The sequence below is a fragment of the Danio rerio genome, chromosome 15 (assembly GCF_049306965.1).
Source record: "Danio rerio strain Tuebingen ecotype United States chromosome 15, GRCz12tu, whole genome shotgun sequence".
Taxonomy (NCBI): domain Eukaryota; kingdom Metazoa; phylum Chordata; class Actinopteri; order Cypriniformes; family Danionidae; genus Danio; species Danio rerio.
The window spans coordinates 10,462,501-10,488,435 of record NC_133190.1 but is presented as its reverse complement, the minus strand read 5'-3'; the positions used below and the strand labels follow the sequence as shown (position 1 = coordinate 10,488,435).

The 25,935-nt window shown below is 35.4% G+C and overlaps 2 protein-coding genes across 4 annotated transcripts in view; one reads left to right on the top strand and one right to left on the bottom strand.

The window, feature by feature from the left end:
* Positions 1-273: 273 nt before the first annotated feature.
* Positions 274-18,034, bottom strand: slc37a4a (solute carrier family 37 member 4a). The gene is given in 8 exon segments (NM_214738.1): positions 274-503; positions 3,236-3,374; positions 3,841-3,954; positions 4,147-4,232; positions 9,268-9,426; positions 11,097-11,340; positions 12,825-13,057; positions 17,835-18,034. Coding segments are annotated over 8 exon segments (1,290 nt in total). The 5' UTR covers positions 17,983-18,034; the 3' UTR covers positions 274-336.
* A 1,934-nt stretch (positions 18,035-19,968) lies between these two features.
* The window catches only part of si:ch211-261a10.5, a 16,499-nt gene continuing 10,532 nt past the window's right edge, over positions 19,969-25,935 (top strand). The window contains exons 1-2 of one of the 3 annotated variants that reach the window (XM_073923372.1): positions 19,969-20,226; positions 20,311-20,895. The gene's annotated coding sequence lies outside the window, so the exon portion shown is untranslated. Of the gene's footprint in view, positions 20,227-20,274; positions 20,896-21,046; positions 21,099-25,935 lie in introns of those variants that run through there. The other 2 variants (XM_073923373.1, XM_021466317.3) reach the window with 2 other exon arrangements.

Genomic DNA, 25,935 nt, shown 5'->3' with positions numbered 1-25,935 from the left:
TAAACTACTTATTTAAAGTGAGTTCAAACAACAAAACTCTTAAGTTTCTTCTGGGAGAACTTAAATGTTTTATGTTCAATCCACTTAAATTTGTAAAAACGATCTATTTGTGTTGAGTCTGTAATCTGTTTTTTAAAACGAGCAGAATAAATAACATGATGTGCTTCTGAAAGTGACACAACATGATATCTCAATTTGTACGTTTGTAAAAATAAAGTGTGAAATCTTGATAATAGACATTCATTCTATAAACAAAAAAGCGCTTTTCCACACTTTCAAAACATGCCCTTTATTCTTAGAAACTAGTTCAAATATATTTAAATAACACTCTAATGTCTAGTCTGCCTTCTTGGGAATGCTTCCCATCTTGGTGCGTATATTTCGGAGCAGGAAGTATCCAACTGTTGTGACCATGCAGGCTATTTCTGCTACCCAGAATGCTGTGTTCCAGCCGTGGTGTTTAGCAACGGTTCCGAATGGCAAGCCTGACAGAAAACCACCAACTGTTGGGAAAGCAAACACAAAAATGCATTAGTGTTCTTTGAGATGGACAACAGGAGTCTGTTCTTTGTACCTTGCTTAAATAATCAAAGATTATTTGACAGATCCTGGATCTTATAATCTTGATAACCGATCTCTGGCTAATTTGGTTCTTTAAACAAGTTTGTGAATCAGATTACATGTCTGGCTGAAGACACAGCAGTGAATTACAACATCGGATTAATATTCAATTATCATGTGAGCAAAATTATATAAGATTCGTGGTAAAATATGATGCCTAATAACCTTCCACATTTGTTGTGAGCTGCAGGTTATACTCTGTCAGGTGTTAAGAGTATTTAGCAATTTATTTAGTATTAGATTTTCTGGTGACACTTTATAATAACTACACACTATAAATCATTTATTAAACATTAGCAAATAGTGAATTAATTATCTGTAAAGCATTACCTCTACATTAATAAGCGTTAGTAAGCAGTTTGTAACTGCAGCTACAAATGCTCTATTCTTGACTTACAAACATATTTAAAATGTGCTTAATAATTGTATACTTAATGATTTATTTTTTATTACTAAATTAAGTATCGCATTATTTACAAACCATTTGTATTTAAGAGTAATTGAGGGTTTTTTGGATCATTCAGAATGAGTTAGTAAATGATTGATAAACTATTGAAATCAACATTTATATGTCTTATTATTCAACCATATATTAATGGTTACTATGCATGTTAATAAATGCTTTATTAACTCAACTTCAACCAGTTTTGTGACCTAATCTAAAGTGAGGACTATTCATGCTTATATCCCTTATAAATGACAAATAAAGGCTCAGTTAAATTCTAAACAGGAATGACATTATTCATTCCTATTCATTTAAAGATACACAAATGAAACTGTACTTCAAATGAAAAATAAATCTTTGCAACCTGATCTAAAATAACATCACTGTAGAGTTTAAACATTGCATCCTATTATATTGTTGTTTTATCCAGTTTTATGTCGTATTTTGCCACTCTTTTGGCTGTTTAACCTTTATGTTTAAACTTTACATTAATTTCACTTTTTAGATAAGATTGCAAGGATTATTGTTCATTTGATTCTGAGCCTTTAATTGTCATTTATAAGGGATTTATAAAGCATAAATAGTCCTCACTTTAGATTAGGTCACAAAAATTGCATGAAGTTGACTTAATAAAGCATTTACTAACATATAACTATTAATATATGCCCGAATAATAAGACATAAAAAATTTGATTTCAATAGTTTAATAATCATTTACTATGTCATCCTGAATGATCCAAAAATCCCTCAACTACTCTTAAATACAACTGGTTTGTAGATAATGCGATACTTAATTTAGTAATGAAAAACAAATCGTTAACTAAGTATGAAAATACAATTATTAAGCACATTATATAGGTGCTAATAAGTCAAGAATAGAGCATTTGTAGCTGCAGTTATAAACTGCTCACTAACGCTTATTAATGTAGAGTTAATGCTTAACAGATAATGATATCCCTATTAGCTAATGCTTAATAAATGATTTATAGTGTGTAGTTATTATAAAGTGTTACCAGTGTTTCCTTTAATCAAGCAAAATAATCTGCAAATGGGGTAAGCAAAATAATCTTGTTTTTCGATTTGTGACAAGATTATTTTGCTGATTATTATTTCATTCTTCAAAATCTCATCAGAGAGCTGTTGTCATAGCAACAGTTCTGGTAGCTCATACCTGCTCTGTAGCAGGCTTATTTCATACAGGATTTTGCAAATGTAATACTGGAAGTATGTACTGAATGCTACATTTTCTTACAGTAGTAGTTGTATACAGTTGGGAAAATAGTATATGTATATATATATATATATATATATATATATATATATATATATATATATATATAACAGTTAAATTAATAGCCCTGTTTATTTTTCCCCCCAATTTTTGTTTAACTGAGAAAAGATTTTTTTCAACACATTTCTATTCATAATAGTTTTCATAATAGTTTTCATTTCTGATAATTTTATTTTTATTTTAGATTTATTTTATCTTTGCCATGATGAAAGTATAATAGTATAATAAATAATAGTATAATGAAGAAATATATTTTGTTAGATATTTTAAAAATACTTCTATACAGCTTAAGGTGACATTTAAAGGCTTATATATATATATATATATATATATATATATATATATATATATATATATATATATATATATATATATATATATATATATATATATATATATTTTTTTTTTTTTTATTTACCAAGATCATTTAAATGTGAATCTAAAACATTGCAAATAAAAACAAAAAAAAATGCTTTGTTTAATAAATAGATGCTTTCTATTCTACATGTTAAAAATGACAAAACACTAAAACCACGTTTTAGCGTTTACCATGTAACTGTGGACTATTTGGGAAACCCTGTGTGCCTTTAATCTTTTAAACAGCAACAACAACAAAAAAATTATGTATTTTAAGAGATGCATCATGGATAAATATACAAGCTTTAAACAAATATTACATTTAATATTTATAGGCTTATAATTTATTATAATTTATTAGCAGAGAAGTTGTCTGCCGCTTTAGAAATATCACTTCTGTATTTGAGCTGTGAAATTTACTGCATTCGAATCCAATGGAATTGTTCCGTAATAGGAATTGACAATGAGTACATGTGCCAGGGCCAAAAAGCAACAGTACAATAATCTGAAAGAATGATTACCATTTGCCATTAGTGCGACAATGGCGTGAGAAGTCCCGCAGTAGTTTGACGGAGCGCTTTCATTCGCAAGAACTCCAAACAAGGCAATCGGTCCATAGGAGGAAAAGCCAAAAGCAGCACCCAACAAGAGAATCCAGACCTGTGTGTGGGAGGAAAAACACCTCATGAAGACCTTTCTTTCTTGCACTGAGATTCTTCGGTTAACAGTAAGTTTGGATGGGTTTGTTAGTTCTGTAGTGTTAGTCAAAGATAGGTACAATTCGTTTAGTTATTTCGGCACACAAAAATTTTCTTGAAGTCATGTTAATTGTTTTGATGTTGATACTTTGGGTTATTTTCTCAGGGGCGTTGATGTCTGAAGGATGAGAGAGCTCTCAGGTTTCATCTAAAATATCTTCATTTGAGTTCTGAGGATGAACGAAGATATCAAGGGTTTGGAATGACATAACGGTGAGTGATTAATAACAGAATTTCCTTTGTTTTTTGGTGAACTAACCCTTTAAGGAGAGGGACATTCTTAGTCTAGGAGCATGTGATTGGACCAAAATCAGTGCAGTGCAGGATGAGTCAGTTTTGTTCAGCTGTAATTATGTAAGTGAGCTTACGTTTGAGCTGTGTGCCGTGACAGTTGTGCGGAAGAGGTACATGGACACAAACATCCCAGCCATCATGGAGAGCAAGAGCCCATGCCGAGGGTTACCATACAATCGCAATCCATGCTGAATCACAAAAGAGGAGCAAAACAACACACTTAATGCACAAACACGAGTGTTTAAAACTTTGCATCAGTTATCTTTTTAGAATTAATGCTTTATTCAGCAAACATGCACTATTTAAATAGTAATTTAACACAAATATGCAGCTGTGGGGAGTAGGAGAGAACATGGTGTCTATTGGTGGTGTAAAGTCACCTTTGCCACGGCTCTGTCTGACAGGAATCCTGCAGCTAAACTACCCAGCAGTCCTCCGATTTCAAGGGCACTCATGAAGGAACTGCCTGTGAAAATGAGCAGCATTGCACATTATTTTATCATTTAAAACCACAGACTTTTTATTTGTGAGAATTTAGGAGAGTAGACTTGCTATTCTATTTCTACATGTATACTTCTTTTCTGAATGGACATCACTATAATTAATTTATGAAAATGTACTGCAACAGTTCACCAATACAGTTTTTTTTACTACTGCAAGCCATAAATTCAAAATTGTGAGTTTACTTCCTCAGAATTCCGACTTTCTCAAAATTATAAATTATAATAACGTCAGAGCTGAGATTATGTCTTGCAATTTTCATGTTATTGAACAAGCGATGTGAATTTATGATGTGCAATTGCAAGAAAAAAGTCTAAATTATTTGATGTAAACTCTAAGCAGCAGTGCCCAAACGTTTTCTTACGAAAGGCCAAAAACCAAACTTTATTGAGATCTGTGGGCAAGAGCATCATTTTTTTTTCAACGCGTTAAATATTTCAAATTAATTAGAAATATAGTTTTATTAACTTGTTTCTAATAACTGATTTATTTTATCTTTGCCATGATGACAGTAAATAATATTTTACTAGATCGTTTTCAACACACTTCTGTACAGCTTAAAGTGACATTTAAAGGCGTAACTAGGTTAATTAGGGTAACTAGGCAGGTTAGGGTAATTAGGCAAGTTATTGTATAACAATGGTTTGTTCTGTAGACTATCAAAAAATAGCTTAAAGGGCTAATAATCTTGATCTTAGAATGGATTTTAAAAAAATTCTGCTTTTATTCTAGCCAAAATAAAAAAAAAAATTAGACTTTCTCTAGAAGAAAAACATATTATCAGACATACTGTGAAAATGTCCGTGGTCAGTTAAACATACTTTGGGCAATATTTAAAAAAGAAAAGAAATTCACAGTGGGGCTAATAATTCTAATATTATATTAAATCTCGGCATTTTGTTAATCTACATGTAGATTAATCTCACTGTAATCTTAAAATTAATCTAGATTAATATAGATTTAAATGACTTGATTTGAATTCTGCTGAAAGCATTCAGAATATGTGTGCTACCCAAATAATGACAAAATGAAAGTCTTCACTAAACGGGTTTCTCAAACAAGGGGCTCATCTCCGGTTTCCAAAGAGCATCACAAAGTGCTTGAGAAACTGTTCTACTATGATAATTGGTGATGAAAATAAATTATGTTTAATAAGATTTACTTTAATGTGTGTTTAGTAACTGTTTATTCAGTTAAACATGAAATTTAAACTGTAGGCCTACATAAGCTCGTAACAGCAATTTTTGATCACCTTAACCCAGGGGTCGGCACCTCGCGGCTCTAGAGCCGCATGCGGCTCTTTAGCGCTGCCCTAGTGGCTCCCTGGAACTTTTTCAAAAAATGTTTGAAAATGGAAAACGATGAGGGAGGAAAACATATTTTTTGTTTTAATATGGTTTCTATAGGAGGACAAACAATCTTAACGTTTTCCGATGCTGTAAAAGTGTGTAGAATATTTAATTTCAACATTTCTGTCAACGAAGATTTGCGTCATAGCCTGCGACACACGTTTCTATCAGCAGGGCGGGATGCCAGGCAGGTAGCTGTTGTAAACAAACCGGCGGCTGTGTGATGCGCCATGGAGCGCAAGCTGTCTTTGCCAAAGAGGTACAGCGAGGCACGCTTTCTCATTTTCCCTCCCCGAGAGAATTCTAAGAAGCCCATCCCGATCACTCACTCAACGGTAATTATTTACAAGGTGCGATCGTTGATATGCAAACCCCTAACCCCAACCGTCATTGGGGGAAAAGCAAATTGTACTAAATTGTACGAATTAGATCGTACGAATTAGCCACTAAATGAAAAAGTTACGAATTGCCGTGAGATTGTGTTGGTTGAGCACATTCCCAGGAATGACTCGAGCTGATCTTGAAATGGAAATGGCAGACTGCGTTTTATTGCACTGTTTGTTGCCCAGATAAGGGGCACGTTGTGCACGTTAATTTTGATGTTGTTTTTTGGAATCCTCAAAATAAAAAAAAAACATTAAAAATCTGATTTCTTTATTGCATTTCTTTAATTTCTTCAAAGCAAAACATAATGCAATAATATTGTAATGAAGTTAAACTTGATCATTAAACATAATTCATTAATATTGTAATGAAGTTAAACTTGAACATTAAACATAATGCATTAATATTGTAATGAAGTTAAACTTGATGATTAATCATAATGCATTAATATTGTAATGAAGTTAAACTTGATCATTAAACAATTCATTAATATTGTAATGAAGTTAAACTTGAACATTAAACATAATTCATTAATATACTGTAATTAAGTTAAACTTGAGACGGCATTGTACAACAGAGTAGTCACGTGGCGCGTCATTCTCTACAGGATGCTCTGCAGGGAAATGAACATTTAATCATGAAGGCTCAGTATGTATTTGTAGCCAACGAAGTCATTTTTATAGTAGGCTAATATAGCTAATATAAATACATACAGCATGTGTTGCCATCATTATAAGGCTTATATAAGGCTTTTAATTTTTTGCGGCTCCAGACATATTTGTTTTTTTTTTTTTTTGGTCCAATATGGCTCTTTCAACATTTTGGGTTGCCGACCCCTGCCTTAATCCGACTAAAGGCATAACTGAACTAAACAGAAACGAAATTAAGACGTTAGGTATGCAAATATTAGTGGCATTAATGAAGTAAACACCGCAATCAACCAATCAAACAATTACCATCATGTATGACTTTTCGCCATATTTTCCAAAAAGATCCACACACGCAGGTGTCAGTAAAGTACTTCACACATATACTTATCGCAAAATGTGGAAGATTTTTTCTTTCCATTTGGTGTGCGTTATTAAATTCCATAACACTCCTTATTTGTGTCTAATACACCAGTTTGTCATGGAGCATGAATGAAATATTCATAAGTGAATGTGAAACTGCCAAACTGCAGTTAAAATCACTCAAAATTACAGGAAACTCTTACATGAAAGTACTTCACGTAAACACCTTAATTATATTATTGTCTATTAAGGCAAATAACTAGATTACAGATGTTCATGATAGTTAGATGTGGATCTAACATTAATCAGATTCACTCTAGTGAACTGCATCCATGTTAGTGCGTCACGTTTGATGTGGTAATTTCACAGTAACAATACACACAGGTTCGAAAACTCGTTCTCACCCTCTACATTACAATTCGGCCAGGTATACATCTGTGCTAAAAAAGCAAGGTGAAAGTCATCATTGCTCGCGTAGAATAGACCCAGCTCTTAACCCAACTTTGAGAATAGATTAACGGCGGTTACAGTAAAAACAAAAAAATTTCACAATGGAGTTCAATGACGAATACACAAGTCAAGCTTTGCATTGATTGGCTCATGTTTTTTGCATTGTACTCTATCTGTCGAGAGACAGTATTTAAAAAAAAAAAAGTGATTTATTTACAACATTTAACTGAAACTTTTAATTTCAGTTTCCTTTTTTCAACATCAAAACAAAGAAACAAAAAAGATTGTTAAATTCAAAATGACGATCTCCGTTAAAGGTATTCTCCCCAACGTTCCCCAACATTCTCCTTCTCTTCTCAGATGAGATGGTGGGCTAAATAAAAGCTTACCATGGGTCAACTTTGGCCTGTGGGCCCTAGTTTGGGCATCTCTGCTTTAAGCTATCTCATGCCAATTTGTAACTTTTTGATTTGGTGACTAATTTGTTACAATTTGTACAATCTCATTTATACAATTTAGCACAATTTTCTCAATGACGGTTAGGTTTAGGGGTGGGGTTTGGTGCCACGCCTGCTTTTAAAAATCGTACAATTTCAACATTTGTATGAATTCGAATGAATTAGCCACTAAACTACCATAAAACAGTTGCATTTACTTTTGAGATCAGGCTGTAAACTCACAAGTGAAAGTATATAAACCTATTCTGACTTATTCCTGAAATGTACTGTATCTTACATCTCACTTTCAATACTTCACCGTAAACTTGATTTCGCTACAAAAACCAATGAGCTATTGCAACATTTTACAAGAAAATTGTAGTTTAGTTTTCACAATTTCAAAACTTTTACATGCTTGCATGTACATTCATTCATTCACTTTCTTTTCGGCTTAGTCCCTTTATTAATCCGGGGTCGCCACAGCGGAATGAACCGCCAACTTATCCAGCATATGTTTTACGCAGCGCAACCTATCTCTGGGAAACATCCATACACACTCATTCAGACACATACACTACGGACAATTTAGCCAACCCAATTCACGTGTACCGCATGTCTTTGGACTGTGGGGGAAACCAGAGCACCTGGAGCTTGCATGTACATCTTGGAAGTATTTTTTGCAATTATTTTTAGATAATGAACAAATCTAGACCAATTTTGGTGCATTTCCTACTAAAACAGGATATTCAATGGCTAATGACCAATTTTAGACCAAATTTAGACCAATTTTGTTTTTAAATCCTAACTGTGATGCATTTCCTACTGAAACAGGATATTTAGCGGATAATGACCAATTTTAGACCAATTTCGATCTTTATATCCTAATTGGGATGCATTTCCAACCAAAAAAAGGATATTTAACAGATAGTGACCATTTTTAGACCAATTTCAACAGTAAATCCTAATTGTGATGCATTTCCAACTAAAACAAGATATTTAATGGATAATGGCCAATTTTAGACCAATTTCGATATTAAATTTTAATTGTGATGCATTCCTATAAAAAAAGCATATTCAACGAATCATGAACAATTTTCAACCAGATTTAATTTAAATCCTAATTGTGATGCATTTCCAACTAAAAAGGATATTCAATGACTACTAACCTATTTTAGACCAATTTTGATTTTAAACCCTAATTGTGATGCATTTCCAACTAAGAGTTTTCTGCCATATAATAAAACAATTCACTATTTGGTTTTCAGAACTTTAAGTTTACTACCATCTTGTATTGCCTTTTTTTGTTCCATTTCATGGCAGAAACGAGCTTTTACAAACCACCAAAACGCAAAAACATCAACACACATTACCCATTAGAGCCGACTGCCCCTTATCCTGGATGAGAAAAAGTTGCCCCCAGTCTGTGTAGGCAGTCTTCACCCCAAACACCACCAGGTACCCCAGCGACATCAGCCATAGATATGGAGAAAAGATGAACTCTTTGAAGGTGCTTTCATTTTTGCTGGAGCCTGAAATCAGAGGTAAATGCCAAATGGATCAAATGTACAACTGCTTTTGGGAGTTCATTAGTTCAATGAAAGTGACCTTCGACAGAAAAAAAAAAACCTTGAATCAACACACACACACCTTTGTACTGTGTTTAGGTCCAATGGTTCATTCTTCAAAGAACAAATGAATGGAACCTTTTATCTTATGCAGACTTTGACAATGTCATAGAACAGTAATGACATATATAAACCAAGTCAAAGCAAACACCAATAGCTGAGGGTGACCAATTGTGATTTTTAAATCCTAATTACGATGCATTTCCTACTTAAACAGCATATTCAATGGACATTGACCGACTTTAGACCAATTTCTACTTTAAGTCCTAATTATGATGTATTTTCTATTAAAACAGCATATTCAATGGACAATGAGCAATTTTAGACCAATTTCGATTTTAAATCCTGTGATGCATTTCCTACTAAAACAGGATATTCAACAGACAATGACCAATTTTAGTCCTATTTTAATTTTAAATTCTAATTGTGATGCATTTCAAACTAAAACAGGATATTTAGCGGATAATGACCCATTTTATACCAATTTTGATTTTAAATCCTATTTGGGATGCATTTCCTACTAAAACAGGATATTCATTGGATAATGACCAATTTTAGACCAATTTCGATTTTAAATGCTAATTGCAATGCATTTCCTACTAAAACTGCATATTCCACGGATAATTACTAGTTTTAGACGAATTTCAATTTTAAATCTTAATTGTGATGCATTTTAAACTAAAACAGGGTATTTTTAATCCTAATTGTGATGAGTGTCATACTAAAGCAGGATATTCAACAGATTATGACCAATTTTAGACCAATTTCGAATTTAAATCCTAATTGTAATGCATTTCCTATTAAAACAGCATATTAAATAGATAATGACCAATTTTTGACCAATTTCGATTTTAAATCCAAATTGTGATGCATTTTCTACTAAAACAGGATATTTAGCGGATAATGACCAATTTTAGATCAATTTCGATTATTAAATCCCAACTGTGATGCATTTCCAACCAAAAAAAAGGATATTCAACAGATAATGACCATTTTTAGACCAATTTCGATTTTAAATCCTAATTGTGATGCATTTCCAACTACAACAGGATATTTGATGGATAATGACCAATTTTAGACCAATTTCGATTTTAAAATCTAATTGTGATGCATTTACTACTAAAACAGCATATTCAACGGATAAGCACCAATTTTCGACCAATTTTGATTTTAAATCCAAATTGTGATGAGTTTCCAACTAAAACAGGATATTTAGCAGATACTGACCAATTTTAGACCAATTTCGATTTTTATATCCTAATTGTGATGCATTTCCAACCAAAAAAAGATATTCAACAGATAATGGCCATTTTTAGACCAATTTCAACAGTAAATCCTAATTGTGATGCATTTCCTACTAAAACAAGATATTTGATAGATAATGGCCAATTTTAGACTAATTTCGATTTTAAATCCTAATTGGGATGCATTTCCTTCTAAAACAGGATATTTGATGAATAATGACCAATTTTAGACCCATTTTGATATTAAATCCTTATTGTGATACATTTCCTACTAAAACAGGACATTCAACAGAACTGCTGCATGTATACAGTATTGTGAGTTCTTCATACCTCCTTTGACTTTCTTGGCTCCAGCTTCAATATTTGGCAGGCCAACTTCACTGGGCTCATTTCGGATAATGATCAGACAGAAGATTGACGTGACCACGCAGGTCAAGCCAGAGATGGACAGCGTGGACCTCCAGCTGTAGCTTTGAGCCATCAGAGTTGCAATTATGGGTCCGAGACCTCCAGCCAGATTCATACTGCAGGACAGCACTGCCCACCAGGTGCCAAATTGAGATGGTTCGAACCACTGTTTAAACAAATGAATCAATTTATTACGAATGTAAAACGACTGAAAAGGGATCATGTGAGTACACTACCTAACAAAAGTCTTTTCGCCTATCCAAGTTTTAGGAACAACAAATAATAACTTGACTTCTAGTAGATCATTTAGTATCAGAAGTGGCTTATATGAAAGGCAAAGGCCTCTAGATTACGCTTATTTCACCAAAATAAAATATGATCATGCCTTGACTTAATTAATTAGGGCAGTAAGGTCTGACTTTACTTAGACAAAAGTCTTGTCTTGGCAAAGAAAATATAAATATTTTAAAATATTACAAAACATATTATTTTCTAGCCTACATAAATATGAAAAAATACTGCGGTTTTTGAACACACTGCGTTATTGTTGTTCATTTATTCGTTTGCTGAAAATTAGAACTGAATTTGCGTAACAAACGCAATTAATTATTTATAGACTAATTGATGTCTGTGCGTTAAGGTTTCCCTATCCAAGAGCGAAAGTAATAGTAATCCATTATCTCATTCTCACGCAGTAGATGCTCTGTTTAACAGTTTTCTGTTAAAAAAACTGTTAACTGTTAACTGTTTGTTAGTGAAATGCTCAGTTTTTTCACTTAGACTTACTTTGCGTCCTGTAAATAGTGAATGCGCTCTTGGCGCGACGCAGCTGGCTCTTAATGGGGGAATTCTCAAAACACACCTATAACTCGTTAAGAAAATAAACTCAACCATTTTAGACCATGCGCCACGGTGCAAAGCAGATTTTCCCGTCTGTAAATTAGCAAAAATGCGTTCTGACACGCCCTGAAAGCGTTTGCACCCTGCGTTTTGCGCTCTGCGCATGGACCGTCAAAATAGAGCCCTAGATCTTCACAATATATCATCACTAGAGCTTTAGATAACGCCACCCAAATTTGGTGCTGATACGATGAAATTTGTTGGAGTTGTTTGTTACACTGTAAAACATGTCATTTCCTGTTGCCAGCAGGTGGCGTATATAACTGTATCTGTATTTTGGCATGTAATCGTGTTCAGGTCAGAACTTTTATCAAACGTGTGAATTTTGAGACAGGTCGGGCAGTGCATGCCTAAGTTACCACTGAGACGTTTTAGACGAAAAGTAGATCTTCGCAATTTTTTGCGTGTGCGTGAATTGTAGCTCAGGGGCCAGTCCGTCAATTGTGCATAAGTGGTGCTGTCGAGTCATTTTGCCACGCCCACTTCCAAAACCTATAACAAACATGAATTTTCTCCACTTCCGGGGCGTGTGCAAAGTTTTGTGAGTTTTGGAGCATGTTTAGACCCTCAAAATTGTGATTCATTCCGAAAAAGAAGAAGAAGCGGAAAAATAATAATAAACGGAGCAATTCCAATAGGTCCTACACACTGTTTCGGTGCTTCGGTCTCTATAAATGAAATTTCAAAGAAGTTAACAGAAACTTTAAGAGTGTATTTCTATGCACGTCAAGGATCAATCCCATACTGTACCTTACGTAGCACTTTTGCACAAGGTGGCCATCCTAGACCTTGACCTAGTCCATTAAGAAACCACAGGCCTGAGAAGACAGCCACCGAAGACGACTGAGAGAAAATGACATTAATGCCGCCGACTGTAAACAGCCCAATAGAGAAGAGCCATCGTGCGCTCATCTGATCAGACAGCACACCGCTTATGAACTTGCTGATGGCGTAGGCCAGAGATTGACTGCTGGTGATGAGACCTGCAGCACACAAAGATGAAACAAACACTGATTAGTCTTCAGTATAGGGAGTGATTCCTATTCAGAATCGGTCAACAACATGTGGGCTTGAAAAGATGAGACAAAAGAACAGTTTTTCAGGCATTATTGCGCGTAAAAGACTTTGCTGATAAGAGAAACTCAATCATTGTGTTTATAAAGTAGATCCAGGCAACACACCAAATCCCTGCTATGTTTGTAGCTACCTATTTTATGCACATTTTGGAATAATGTATAAAAACCCTTAATAGAAATATCAAGACACGCATTCAATTTTGAAAATGCATATAAAAAAGGCGAGCACACATTATTTTTGTTTATGGGAAATAGAGGTTACCAATATTTGTGTAACATTCTTCTTGTGGCATGCAAAGAGACTATAACATGCAGCGGTTTGAGACAATTGAAGATATTCAGATACTGGGAACACTGACATGTTGAGAATGAAAACGGACATTTTCAGGAAGGGGCAGGAACAATGGTTGATATATAGAGAATATAAAGACATCCCCATTTAGGTGAACTGTAATAGGAAGAGATTTAGCGATCTTATGCATTTGGCTTTTTATTTATTTATTTATTTAGTACTTATTTTACAAGCAAGTTTGTGTGGTTACAAATAGGTAATTATATATTTGCATATTTATATATGTATATGTATGTAATGATATATGTTAGCATGTTTTTTGTTCTTTTAAGTTATTGATCTTTATTGTAAAAAAATTAACAAAATAATTCCCAGAGATGGGTTGCGGCTGGAAGGGCATCTGCTGCGTAAAAACTTGCTGGATAAGTTGGCGGTTCATTCCGCTGTGGCGACCCCGGATTAATAAAGGGACTAAGCCGACAAGAAAATGAATGAATACACAAAATAAAGTAAAAAAAAAAACTAAAAGCTAAGTAGGCGAAACATTTTATCCGATAAAAATAACATGCACAAACTATGCTGGAAAAGAAAAAACTGCTCATGTAATGATAAAAATGGGCATGATAGGATGGCATCAATGGATGGAAGTTGTACATATTATGTTATGCTAGTTGAATATTTTAAGTTTAGATACCATGGTAGAAAATTTACAACATGACTTCAAGAAACATAATGTTTACTTAATATTTGAATGACTATTGACATAAAAAAAACATTGTCCACGTATGACGTGTCACTCATCATAGCACTCATAGAAGTATGAGTCGCATCATCAGCAGCACGTGTGCAATGATGAGCACAGTATCACCCATCATAGCACACGTGCTGCTGATGATGTGACAATAAAAGTGATTTGATTTGATTTGCTAAGATTACACAGGTGAGTGGGCTTGACAAACCAGCTGTAGAAACACTCTTCATTCATTCATTCATTCATTTTCCTTCGGGTTAGTCTCTGATTTATCAGAGGTCGCAACAGTGGAACAAAGCGCCAACTATTTCAGCTTAAGTTTTACGCAGCAGATGCCCATGCAGCTATAACCCAGTACTGGGAAACGCCCAAACACTTCCGCATTTACACACCTATACTGCATGTCTGTGGACTGTCTGTGGACCCATGCGAACACGAGGAGAACATGCAAACTCCACAAAGAAACGTCATCTGCCCAGCCGGGACTTGAGGCTGTGAGGTGACAATGCTTTCTTAATATAGTTAGCCTCTTCTTGTTGAATCGCTGAATGCCTCCTTAATTGTAAATCGCTTTGGACATAAGCATCTGCTAAAATTAAATGTAAATAAATATAATAAACTTTGACCATACAATTAATGTATTTTGGCTACCGTAATTAAGAAATAAGTGAGGTAAGCAGCTGCTTAGGGCCCCGGGACAATGCCAAGAAGCCTGTATTAATCATATAGTTCTTTTTTTACATTTTCTATCATATGTGATCAAATCCTTCTATAACGTTTAAAATTTTACCCTTATTTCTTCTTTTCAAAACTGGGGGCCCCTATAAATAATTCCGCACTGCACATGCGCGAGGTGTGTTGCAGACACTGCCAGTCTGTCAGCATATAATAGAACTGTGGTGGAGGCAAGAGTGCGAACTCTGAGAACATTTGAGAAAAAAAGTAGAATTAAGACAAACAATGAAATTAAGCTAGTTTCACTATCCTCCTTTTAAGCCAAAATACCTGTCAGATAGTGAGCGCAATGAACTTGTTAAAAAATTGAGGGCACGTTTAAATAAAAAAAAAAACATGTGCTATTAAAAAAGTAGCCTAACGGCCACCGATTCACAAACAGCAATTATTCAGTTCATATAAAAATAAATGTTGATAATATTAGTCTGATTGATTGTCAATTAAATAAGTTTAAAGGCTTTTTAAATTAATATTAAAATCTAAACACAAAGATGAACTATGCATAGTTTGCTAACTTATTTTTCTTTTCATTTGTGAATTTATTGCATTTAATTGTACATCAAGAAGATAAAAGTTCCTTTAAATATTAAATCATATAAAATATACTTTAAATCAGGGGTTCTCAACTGGTTTGGCCATGGGACCCACATTTTTACGTGGTCATCAAGCCGCGACCCAAATTCTTAGGAAATATAATATCATTTTCATTCATTCATTCATTCATTTTCTTGTCGGCTTAGTCCCTTTATTAATCCCGGGTCGCCACAGCAGAATGAACCACCAACTTATCCACCAAGTTTTTACGCAGCGGATGCCCTTCCAGCCGCAACCCATCTCTGGGAAACATCCACACACACATTCACACACACACTTATACACTACGGACAATTTAGCCAACCCAATTCACCTGTACCACATGTCTTTGGACTCCACAAACAGAAACGCCAACTGAGCCGAGGCTCGAACCAGCGACCTTCTTGCTGTGAGGCAACAGCACTACTACTGCGCCACTGCCTTGCCCTAATATAATTTTAGGAATTATAATTCATTTGTATTTATTTAACATACACAAGTAGTGACAGATAAATCATGAGGAAATCACCAAGACTTACAAATAAACAATACTTTATCTCTGTCATTTAACAAAATGTATCAAATTACAGAAATATTACAGAGGAAAAACGTCAAATACAGTAAACAGAGGTTAGGGTAAGGAAAAGTTCAGTTACTATTAACTAAACTGAACTGTTAATAAAACGTTAACACTGATCCTGTTGAACAGAAAAAAACAGCAAATTAAAGTAAAATGATTAAAATAATCATAACAATTTTTTTAATAATCACCAGTTATTTGCTCCTGCTATTGTGTGGGCTTTCTTGGCCTTTGCTACACGGTGAGCAGATGTTAGGCACTTTTGTGATGCCCTCAGCTATTGGAGTCGTCTTTGAAAATAGTCCACAGGATTGTCCTTGCAACTGGGAGGTTTGGTTTTTAAATGTCGTTTTAATTTTAAGTTTTAAGCTTTAAGCCTTTTTTGTCTGCAATATATGTAAATCCACACTTTACATATTCAGGGTCGTACTTGCGCTTTGACATATTTTTTGCTATAATTAAATTAAATTTCACATGTCAAGCGGTACGGCTGTTGCGCGCGCATTTTAAAATAAAAGTCTAATATAAGTTAAAAATTAAACTTTTGTTGTTTTTTTGACAACACACTCTGCGACCCACTGAAAATGTTCCCACCACCAGTTAAGAAACACTGCTTTAAATATATATTTTAACATGCATGTTGATTAACAAAAATGTACAAAACAACTCTACGGAAAGAAAAAAAAAGAAAACAGACTTTTAAGTTTCAATGCTAGCGCCCTGTACCTGGAATTGCTTAGGGCTCCTAAATCACTAATTCCCTGCATAAGATACTAGTGTTTTTTGGGTTAAAGATGAAAGGGTTTTCAAGCATTAAAAAAAGTAATGCAGCTTAATTATTTTCAAGTACATTTGAATGTGTTACATACCAGCCACTAAAATACCATTAATTTATCGAAGTGAAGTTTATTTATAAACAAATTTCGAGAGAATCACGTGCTTATGATTGTTCACAGCTGTTCCAACTTTAGCTAATGACTAATTATCCTATCAGATGATCCTTAACTCGCTATAAATTACCAGACTCATCTCAATATCTTCGTCTCGAAGAAACCCCCCCACCCAACCCTACTTTCCCTCCTTTCAAAAGGGCGACACGGTGGGCAGTGATTAGCGCTGTTGCCTCACAGCAAGAATACCCCTGGTTTAATTCCTTTCCAAACCAGGCGACATTTCTGTGTGGAGTTTTGCTCGTTCTCCCCATGATCGCGTGGGTTTTCCCCGGGTCCTCCGGTTTCCTCCCACACTTCAAAAACAAGCACCCTAAACAATTAATCCAACATATTTTAGCCAAACTCTGAGTACACCTTCTCAGCATCCATATCTGACACTTAGCTACAATAAGCAGGAGGGGGAGTCATCAAGATCGACCTGAGCTCAAACTCCCTTCTCGCCTTGAAACGGGAGAGAGCCCAGGGCTCGAGGATCTTATAAGCTCTGGGCTCTCTCCCGGGACAGCACGCCAAACTAGCTTTATTATCAATCATCAGTTAAGTATGAACTCTTGAAACAGAAGATTATACGTCACAAAATCTTGCCTGCAAATTTAAAACAAGAATCATTTAGCAACATTACAAAAAACTTTATTTAGGATCACAAGGCATTTACACAGCTTACAACTGCGTCAATGCTCCTGAGTTTATCATCATTCACAAAAAATCTCTTTAATACGTCTGCACCAAGTTATAAAACATGAATGACCACATAACAAACAGGTAAGTCAAAGTACAGCCCGCTAGTGGCACATGCTCACCCAGATCATCCTTATCCAGTGTGATCTCCTGCATTACAGACGGCATCACGAAGGAGAACGTCTTCCTGTTGAAGTAATACAGCGTGTAGCCCACAAACATGGCCAGGAATATAGTCGCCCGGTAGTAGCCATATCCAGTCTTCGCCATGGCTAAAATAAGCAACAATGAAGGTGTTCTTTGTTAGCGGGTTAGCAGGAACATCTGAGGGCTCTGAACTCTTGCGTGCAGATCTGTAAAACATGAAGAGTTGGTGAGGTCAGGAAAAAGAGGGCTGTAATCAATGGCAGGGTTAATGGTCAACCTAGAAAAGATCTTTGGAGCGTCTCCGGCAAACAACTGCTTTCAAGAGACGCACTGTAACTAAGCTAACTAAAAACTAGCACAGCTATACTGTCAGCAGACCTGCTACAAACAAAACTTGAATGTTTTGTTTTGATTGTGGTCTTAAATGGATAGTTTACCTAAAAAAAAAACATCTCAAAACATACACCCTTTGCTTGTTTCAAATCTTCATGAGTTTCTTCTGTTAAATACAAAAGAAGATATTTTGAAGAAAGCTGAAAACCTGTAACCATTGACTTCTATAGTAGGCTATTGTTTTTTCCTACAAAGGAAGTAAACGGTTACAGGACATCATGTTTCTTTTAAAATATTTTGGGTGTAACAGGAGAAAGAAACTCATAAAGGTTTATAACCACTTGAGGATGATTTATTAATGGGTACATTTTCATTTTTGGGTGAATTAATCCTTTAAATTCATTTTGTGGAGAGTGTTATTGAAGATTTGCTAGTCTAAGGAGATTAATGATTGACGTGGGGTTCTGCATGTGAGGTTTTTTTTACAGGTTTGACCATTGGGGTGTTGTGCAAGAATCAGTGCACTATGATTGTAATCTCTGTTTGGTGGGCAAGAACAAAATGTGCGACATAGTTTACGGTTGTTTATGTCACTAATATGGAGTTATGTCCTAGCATTCTGTCTAAGTATATGGAAGCTAATTTCTGACATAAATAATAAAAACATAAAGAGTTAAATTATGACATGACAAGGTTATAATTATAAACGTACAATGTCAAAACGATCAAATAAATCAAATTTATCAGACAAAATTCAATATTAATAGTCAATAATAAAAACTAATTAATAATAGTCAATATTAAATTAAAATTCTAATTTACATTTTTTTTCCCAGAGATGGGTTATGGCTGGAAGGGCATCCGCTGCGTAAAAACATGCTGGATAGGTTGACAGTTCATTCCACTGTGGCGACCCCAGATTAATAAAGGAAATGACAAGAAAATGAATTTTAAAATTAACATTTTGAACATTTTATATGAAGACAAGTCAAAATTAAACACTTAATTCATAAATATAATATTAAAATTAAATCAAAAAACACTTTAAACTGAAATTAAAGCAAAATTAAATATATGATTTTAAGAGACAAATTTCGGAAATTAAAATATACTAATAATATACACTATGAAATTGTGACACTAATTGTCATAATTCCTAATTATGACATACTTAAATCAAAATTACTACTTAAAAATTAAATCATGAAACGCGTAATTCCTAATTACGACAAATGAAATAATGAATTTAAATGCCAACATTTAGAAATACTAAACAAAAATAATAATATTTTTTTTTAAAAACTTGAGTTTTTAGTCGTAATTATAACATAAAAGTGTTAAATTACTAAATTGAAATTATGACATCATTCATTCATTTTCTTGTCGGCTTAGTCCCTTTATTAATCCGGGTCGCCACAGCAGAATGAACCGCCAACTTATCCAGCACGTTTTTCAAAATGATCACTTAAAAAAAGTGGCAAAAATTAAATAAATGGGAATCCTATGAATATAAAGTAATTCATCATTTAATTGATGCAGATTACCTAATAATTTAAAATTGTATTTTAAATTAAATATAGTTTAAACTGTATTACAAGAATAATAAGTTCATTCATTCATTTACTTTTTGGCTTGGTCCCTTTATTAATCTAGGGTCACTACAGCAAACCGCCGACTTATCCAGCATTTGTTTTATGCAGCAAATGCACGCTTCCAGCTGCAACCCATCTCTGGGAAACGTACACGGACAATTAAGCCTATCCAATTCACCTGTACAGCATGTCTTTGGACTATAGACTAACATGCAAACTTCACACAGAAACGCCAACTGACCCAGCCGAGGTTTGAACCAGCGACCTTCTTATGACAGCACTACTACTAACATCCACTGCGCTACCGCGTCGCCCATATCAAGTTATAAGTCCATGCAGAAATAGGAAAATTGGGAAATCCATGTAAATAATAAATGTTAGGCGGTTCATTCCGCTGTGAAAACCCGTGATAAATTTGGGACTACGCTGAAGGAAATTATAAGTGAGTGAGTAAAATGTTAACATGGCTTGCCAAAAACTTAAAATCAGTGACACTTCACTTCATTTAAATGTTTCTTTTATTCAGGTCCACATAGTTGCTGACAGATATGTTTTTAATTGGCATCTGCAGACCTGACTGGCACCAATTCCCTAATTCCTCGTCCTACTAAGAGTTAAAAGTTTGTAAATGCTGCACTGCGAGCAGGTTTGACGCTGCAAACGTGGCAATGCTATCAGTCAAACAGTTGTTAGCAATTGATCAGCATCCACAACCAAACTTGCAAGTCCCGATCACCTTCCTCTGAGTTAAGAGATTAGTCTAATGGACGATGGAGATTTTACAAATGTCATGATGATAGAACGAAAGGGATACTAGTGAAAACCATAACATGCCTACTGTACTTCCGTGAACAAGAGGCTGCCCTTCGGATGTCAGTTCCAGCAAACGGACATGCACTTTCATTAACCCTTTATCCACGACTAAACCATGTCGACCCGACACACATTCCTCTGGAAATGTTCATGTTATAGTTAATGGCTGTCCTTAAGTCAAATGTGAGTGGATTTCGTCAAGATGATACTCATGTAAAATCCTGAAACACTGGCTTAACTTGTAATTCAGTCAAATGCTGCCACCTAGCGGAGCAGATAGACTAAAACAGCTAGAGAAGTAAGTAAAATTCTATCTATCTATCTATCTATCTATCTATCTATCTATCTATCTATCTATCTATCTATCTATCTATCTATCTATCTATCTATCTATCTATCTATCTATCTATCTATCTATCTCTTTTTCTCTTTCTTTCTTTCGGTTGCGCATGTGCTGAGTGAGTGGGCGGAGCTGTGTGTGAGCGTTTGGCGTGTGTGCAGGTACGAAAGATTTACTTTTTCTATCCTTTTTCTCTTCTTTTTGAGGTTGTTGGCTTCATTAGTTTGAGAAAGAGAATCAATTAAACTTATACCGGAGCATCTGCTCTCGGTTTTCGTGTCAGAATGGCTATGACGGGGAGTCGGAGCTTTGATTTTCTGACACGGCGTCATGGGATCAAAGTGGACTCCACTGTTAGTGTGGAGGAGTGTAGTTTGGCTATAGGTGAAGTTGTCGGCACTGAAAGCATCCTGTCAGCATCTCGTATGAATAATGCGATTGTAGTATTCTTAAAGACGGTTGATTTGGCGAATCAATTGGTTGAAAGTGGAATAGTTATTGGTGGAATTTTCACCCCAGTGCTTCCGCTGTCCACCCCATCTAAAAGAATAACTTTGTCCAACGTACCACCTTTTATTTCGAACGAGGTGCTGACCGGAATGCTTTCTCGCTATGGCAAACTTGTTTCCCCGATAAAAATGATTCCTATCGGGTGTAAGTCGCCTTTGTTAAAGCATGTTGTGTCTTTTCGGCGTTACGCCTATATGATTTTGCAGGACAACTTGGATGAATTAGACGTGGCTTTAAACTTTCGTCAGGACGAATTTAATTACGTAATATTTGTGACTACAAACAGCATGAAGTGTTTTTCATGCGGGGAAGTGGGTCATTTAATTCGCTCATGCCCCGGTCGATTAAACCAGCAGCAAGATCAAAATCGTTCACCTGCTGATGCGCGCGACTCTGAGATGCAGAATCGCACGGCCGCTGTGGCAGGTGTTAGTGACGCGCCTAGCACAAGTCTTCCTCAGAAAACTGTACCACAGACAGTAGCTGAGGTGATCATGACTGATAAAAATGACGAGAAAAGAAATGATGTGGTTGATGTGGGAAGAGACAGGCCGTTACAGGTTGATGAACAGCCTTTACAGGCTGCGGTGGATGTATTGCGCAATAGCAGTGACCCGGGTACAACCGGAGAGCAAGCGTCTTTCAATAAAGAACAGGATCTGAATTTGGAAATGGATTTAGATGACAGTGCTTTTAAGACGCCTCAGAAGAGACGCTTAAAACAACAGAATACAGGTAAACAGGCTAAAAAGACGGATAATTGCGATCTGAGTCAATCCGAAACTGAGAGTGAGAGCGACTTTTCAGAATGCAGTGTGTCGTGCAGTTTGCCATTAAGCGGTTTTTCTAGCCGGGTTTACACTGTGGACGACATAAAGTCATTTCTTAAAGTGACAAAAAATGCCAGAAATGTAAAAATTGAGGAATATTTCCCAGATGTAATGCAATTCATGGAAAAAGCTAAGCTTTTTAAGAGTGAGGGAAGATTCAATAAACAGGAGGTGTATCGACTAGAAAAATTGCTTGGCAAACTTAATGCCCAACCAAGGCTCAGTAATGACAGCGCATAAATACGTTCTCCCCTTTTTTCTTTTCTGTTTTTTCTGCTTGGGCTATTTTTGGTTTTGCCTTTCTTTCCTTTCTATGGAGGAGGTTTTTGTGGCTTCTCTTAATGTAAATGGGGCTAGAGATATTAGGAAAAGGTATCAGATATATGAAATAATTAAACAAAAGAGAATTGATGTTTTATGTATTCAAGAAACACATAGTGATGCATTAAACAGTTCTGACTGGGGTAAGGAATTTGATGGGTTATCCATTTTAAGTCATTTAAATTCAACTAGCAGTGGGGTTGCTATTCTATTCTCTAAGAGCTTTGTTCCTGTTTCCTATCAGGTGGATGAAGTCATAAAAGGTAGACTTTTAAAAGTTGATGCCCAGTTTGAAAAGTATTCTTTTATTTTTATATGCGTGTATGTTCCAGTTAATGCTTTAGAAAGGATGGTGTTCCTTGATACATTGAGTAATGTTTTAAGTAATTGTGACACTGATAAAGTTTTGTTTTTAGGGGGTGATTTTAATTGTACTGAGAGCATGCTTGATAGAAATCATGTTGAACCACACATGGCTTCACAGAAGCGTCTAATTCAATTAATAAAAACCCATGAAATTGTTGATGTCTGGAGGAATTTTAATGGCAGTCAAAGACAGTATACCTGGGCTCATGCTCGTGATAATCTGATTTCACTAGCAAGATTAGATAGATTTTATTGTTTTAAGCACCAGTTTAATCTTTTTAGAAGCTGTTCAATTTGCCCAGTGAGTTTCTCTGATCACAGTTTGTTACAATGTGTTATATCTCAAAGGTCTATTAAATCAAAAAGTGCATATTGGCATTTTAACAGTAATTTATTGTCTGATAAGCATTTTAAGGAGATTTTTAAAGAGTTCTGGAAGAATTTTAGAAATACAAAAACTTCTTTTCAATGTTTGCAGCAGTGGTGGGAGGTTGCAAAGGTACAGGTTAAACAGCTGTGTCAACAATATACTCTTAATGTCACAGGAGACATTCTCCGTTCAATAAAATCAATTGAAAAGGAGCTGGTAGAGCTTCAAATGCTTGTTGACAACACATCTAATTTGGCTTATTTGGACTCTTTTAATAAAAAGAAAAATATTTTAGGTAATTTTTTGGATACCGTTACACAAGGAGCGCTGGTCAGATCCCGCTATCAGAGTATAGAGTTGATGGATGCACCTTCTAAATTCTTTTTTAATTTAGAGAAAAAAAATGGACAAAGAAGGCTTATACATGCTTTAAAATCAGAAGATGGATCTTTGTTGTCAGAACCTTCTGATATTCGAAAAAGAGCGGTGAGTTTTTATGAGCATTTGTATAAAAGTGATCTAATGCATGAACAAATGACTAATGTCTTCCTTGAAAACTTGCCTCAGCTGTCCCAAGAGGCTAATGCTGAGATCAGTAAGGCCTTAACTCTGGAGGAGTTGGAGGAGGCTCTGCAAAGCATGGAATGTGGGAAAGCACCTGGACTTGATGGGTTGTCGATTGACTTCTATAAGTCCTTTTGGCCGGATGTGGGTCCGGACCTACTAGAGGTGCTCAAAGAAAGCCTGGCCTATGGGCGGCTTCCCACAAGCTGCCGTAGAGCAGTTCTCACGTTACTGCCAAAGAAGGGAGATCTGAACGACATCAAAAACTGGAGACCAGTCAGTTTGTTGTGCAATGATTACAAATTGCTTTCAAAAGTCCTGGCAAACAGATTAGGGGCAGTTTTGGAGCAGGTGATCCATCCTGACCAGACATATTGTATACCTGGTAGACGTATTGTTGACAATATATCCTTTATCAGGGATGTTCTGGACCTTGGCAAAAAGCTTAATTTAGATATTGGTCTTTTGTCGCTTGATCAGGAAAAAGCTTTTGATCGCATCGAGCATAAGTATTTATGGGATGCTCTAGAGGCTTTTGGCTTTAGTTCAAGTTTTATCTCAATGGTGAAGGTGTTGTACTGTGACGTTGAGAGTATTTTGAAAGTTAATGGTGACTTATGTGCTCCTTTTAAGGTTTTTAGAGGTGTAAGGCAAGGCTGTGCTTTGTCCGGAATGTTGTATGTTTTAGCAATTGAGCCTTTTTTAATTAAATTAAGAGCAGATTTGCACGGGTTATGTATTCCATCATGTCCAAATGTGTTTAAATTGTCAGCATATGCAGATGATGTTGTTGTTTTAATTAGTTGTCAAGATGATGTTGAATTGCTGTTAAAATTGCTAAATGATTTCAAGGAGTTTTCCTCTACTAAAGTTAATTGGTCTAAAAGCGAGGCAATTTTAATCGGAAAATGGTTAAATGGAGAACCAAACCTCCCCGATGGTTTACTTTGGACCAGAGAGGGTTTTAAGTATCTGGGAGTGTTTTTAGGAAATGAAGCAGTTGTACAAAAAAACTTTGAAGGTGTTGTTGAAAAAATAAAAGGCCGTCTTAGTAAATGGAATTTTTTACTTCCAAATATGTCTTACAGAGGCCGCATATTGATAATTAATAATTTGTTGGCATCATCTTTGTGGCATCGGCTAATGTGTGTGGATCCTCCTTTTAATCTGTTGTCAAAAGTTCAGTCAATATTGATAGATTTCTTTTGGGATAAGCTACACTGGGTTCCGAAAGCTGTGTTGTATTTGCCGAAGGAAGAAGGAGGTCATGGACTTGTGCATTTACAGAGCCGAACAGCAGCTTTTCGGCTTCAGTTTGTGCAGAGACTTTTGAATGGACCATTGGACGCAAACTGGAGATCTATAACCTTTTTGCTAATGCAGTCTTTTGGAAATGTGGGCATTGAGAAAACTTTGTTTTGGCTGAATCCTAAAAGGATGGATTTATCCAAACTTCCAACCTTCTACCGTAATATCTTCAAGATATGGACTTTGTTTACTGTGCACAGACCTTTAGACACAATGTCTTTACACTGGCTGCTACAAGAACCTTTAATCTGTGGTTCACGTATGGACATATCCTTTAGGGGATCTTTTCCTGCACTCAACGAAATCCTCTCATCGGCTAAAATAACAACTCTTGGGTGTTTATTAAAGTCAGCTGGAAAAGACTTTAAAAATGCTGACGCAGTTGCTGGACATTTGGGTCTACATTCTAAACGGACAGTTACCAAACTTCTTGAACAATGGAGGGCTTCTCTCACAACTGAAGAGATCAGATTGTTGGAGGACTATTATGAAGGGTTAACTGTTCCAAATTGTAACGATGTTTTCCCGTTTTTGTCATTATCTCCCAACTTAGAAAACTGTGAAGGGGTGTTTTTACATTGTAAAGATGTGACAATAATTGGGCAAGAGTCAGCTTCTGGGAAGGTTTTATATAAAACATGTGTTAAAGTTTTTAATAAAATGGGTCTGAACAATAGAGTGGACACTCCATGGCGTGAGGTTTTAAAATTAAATGAGGATGAGCACCCT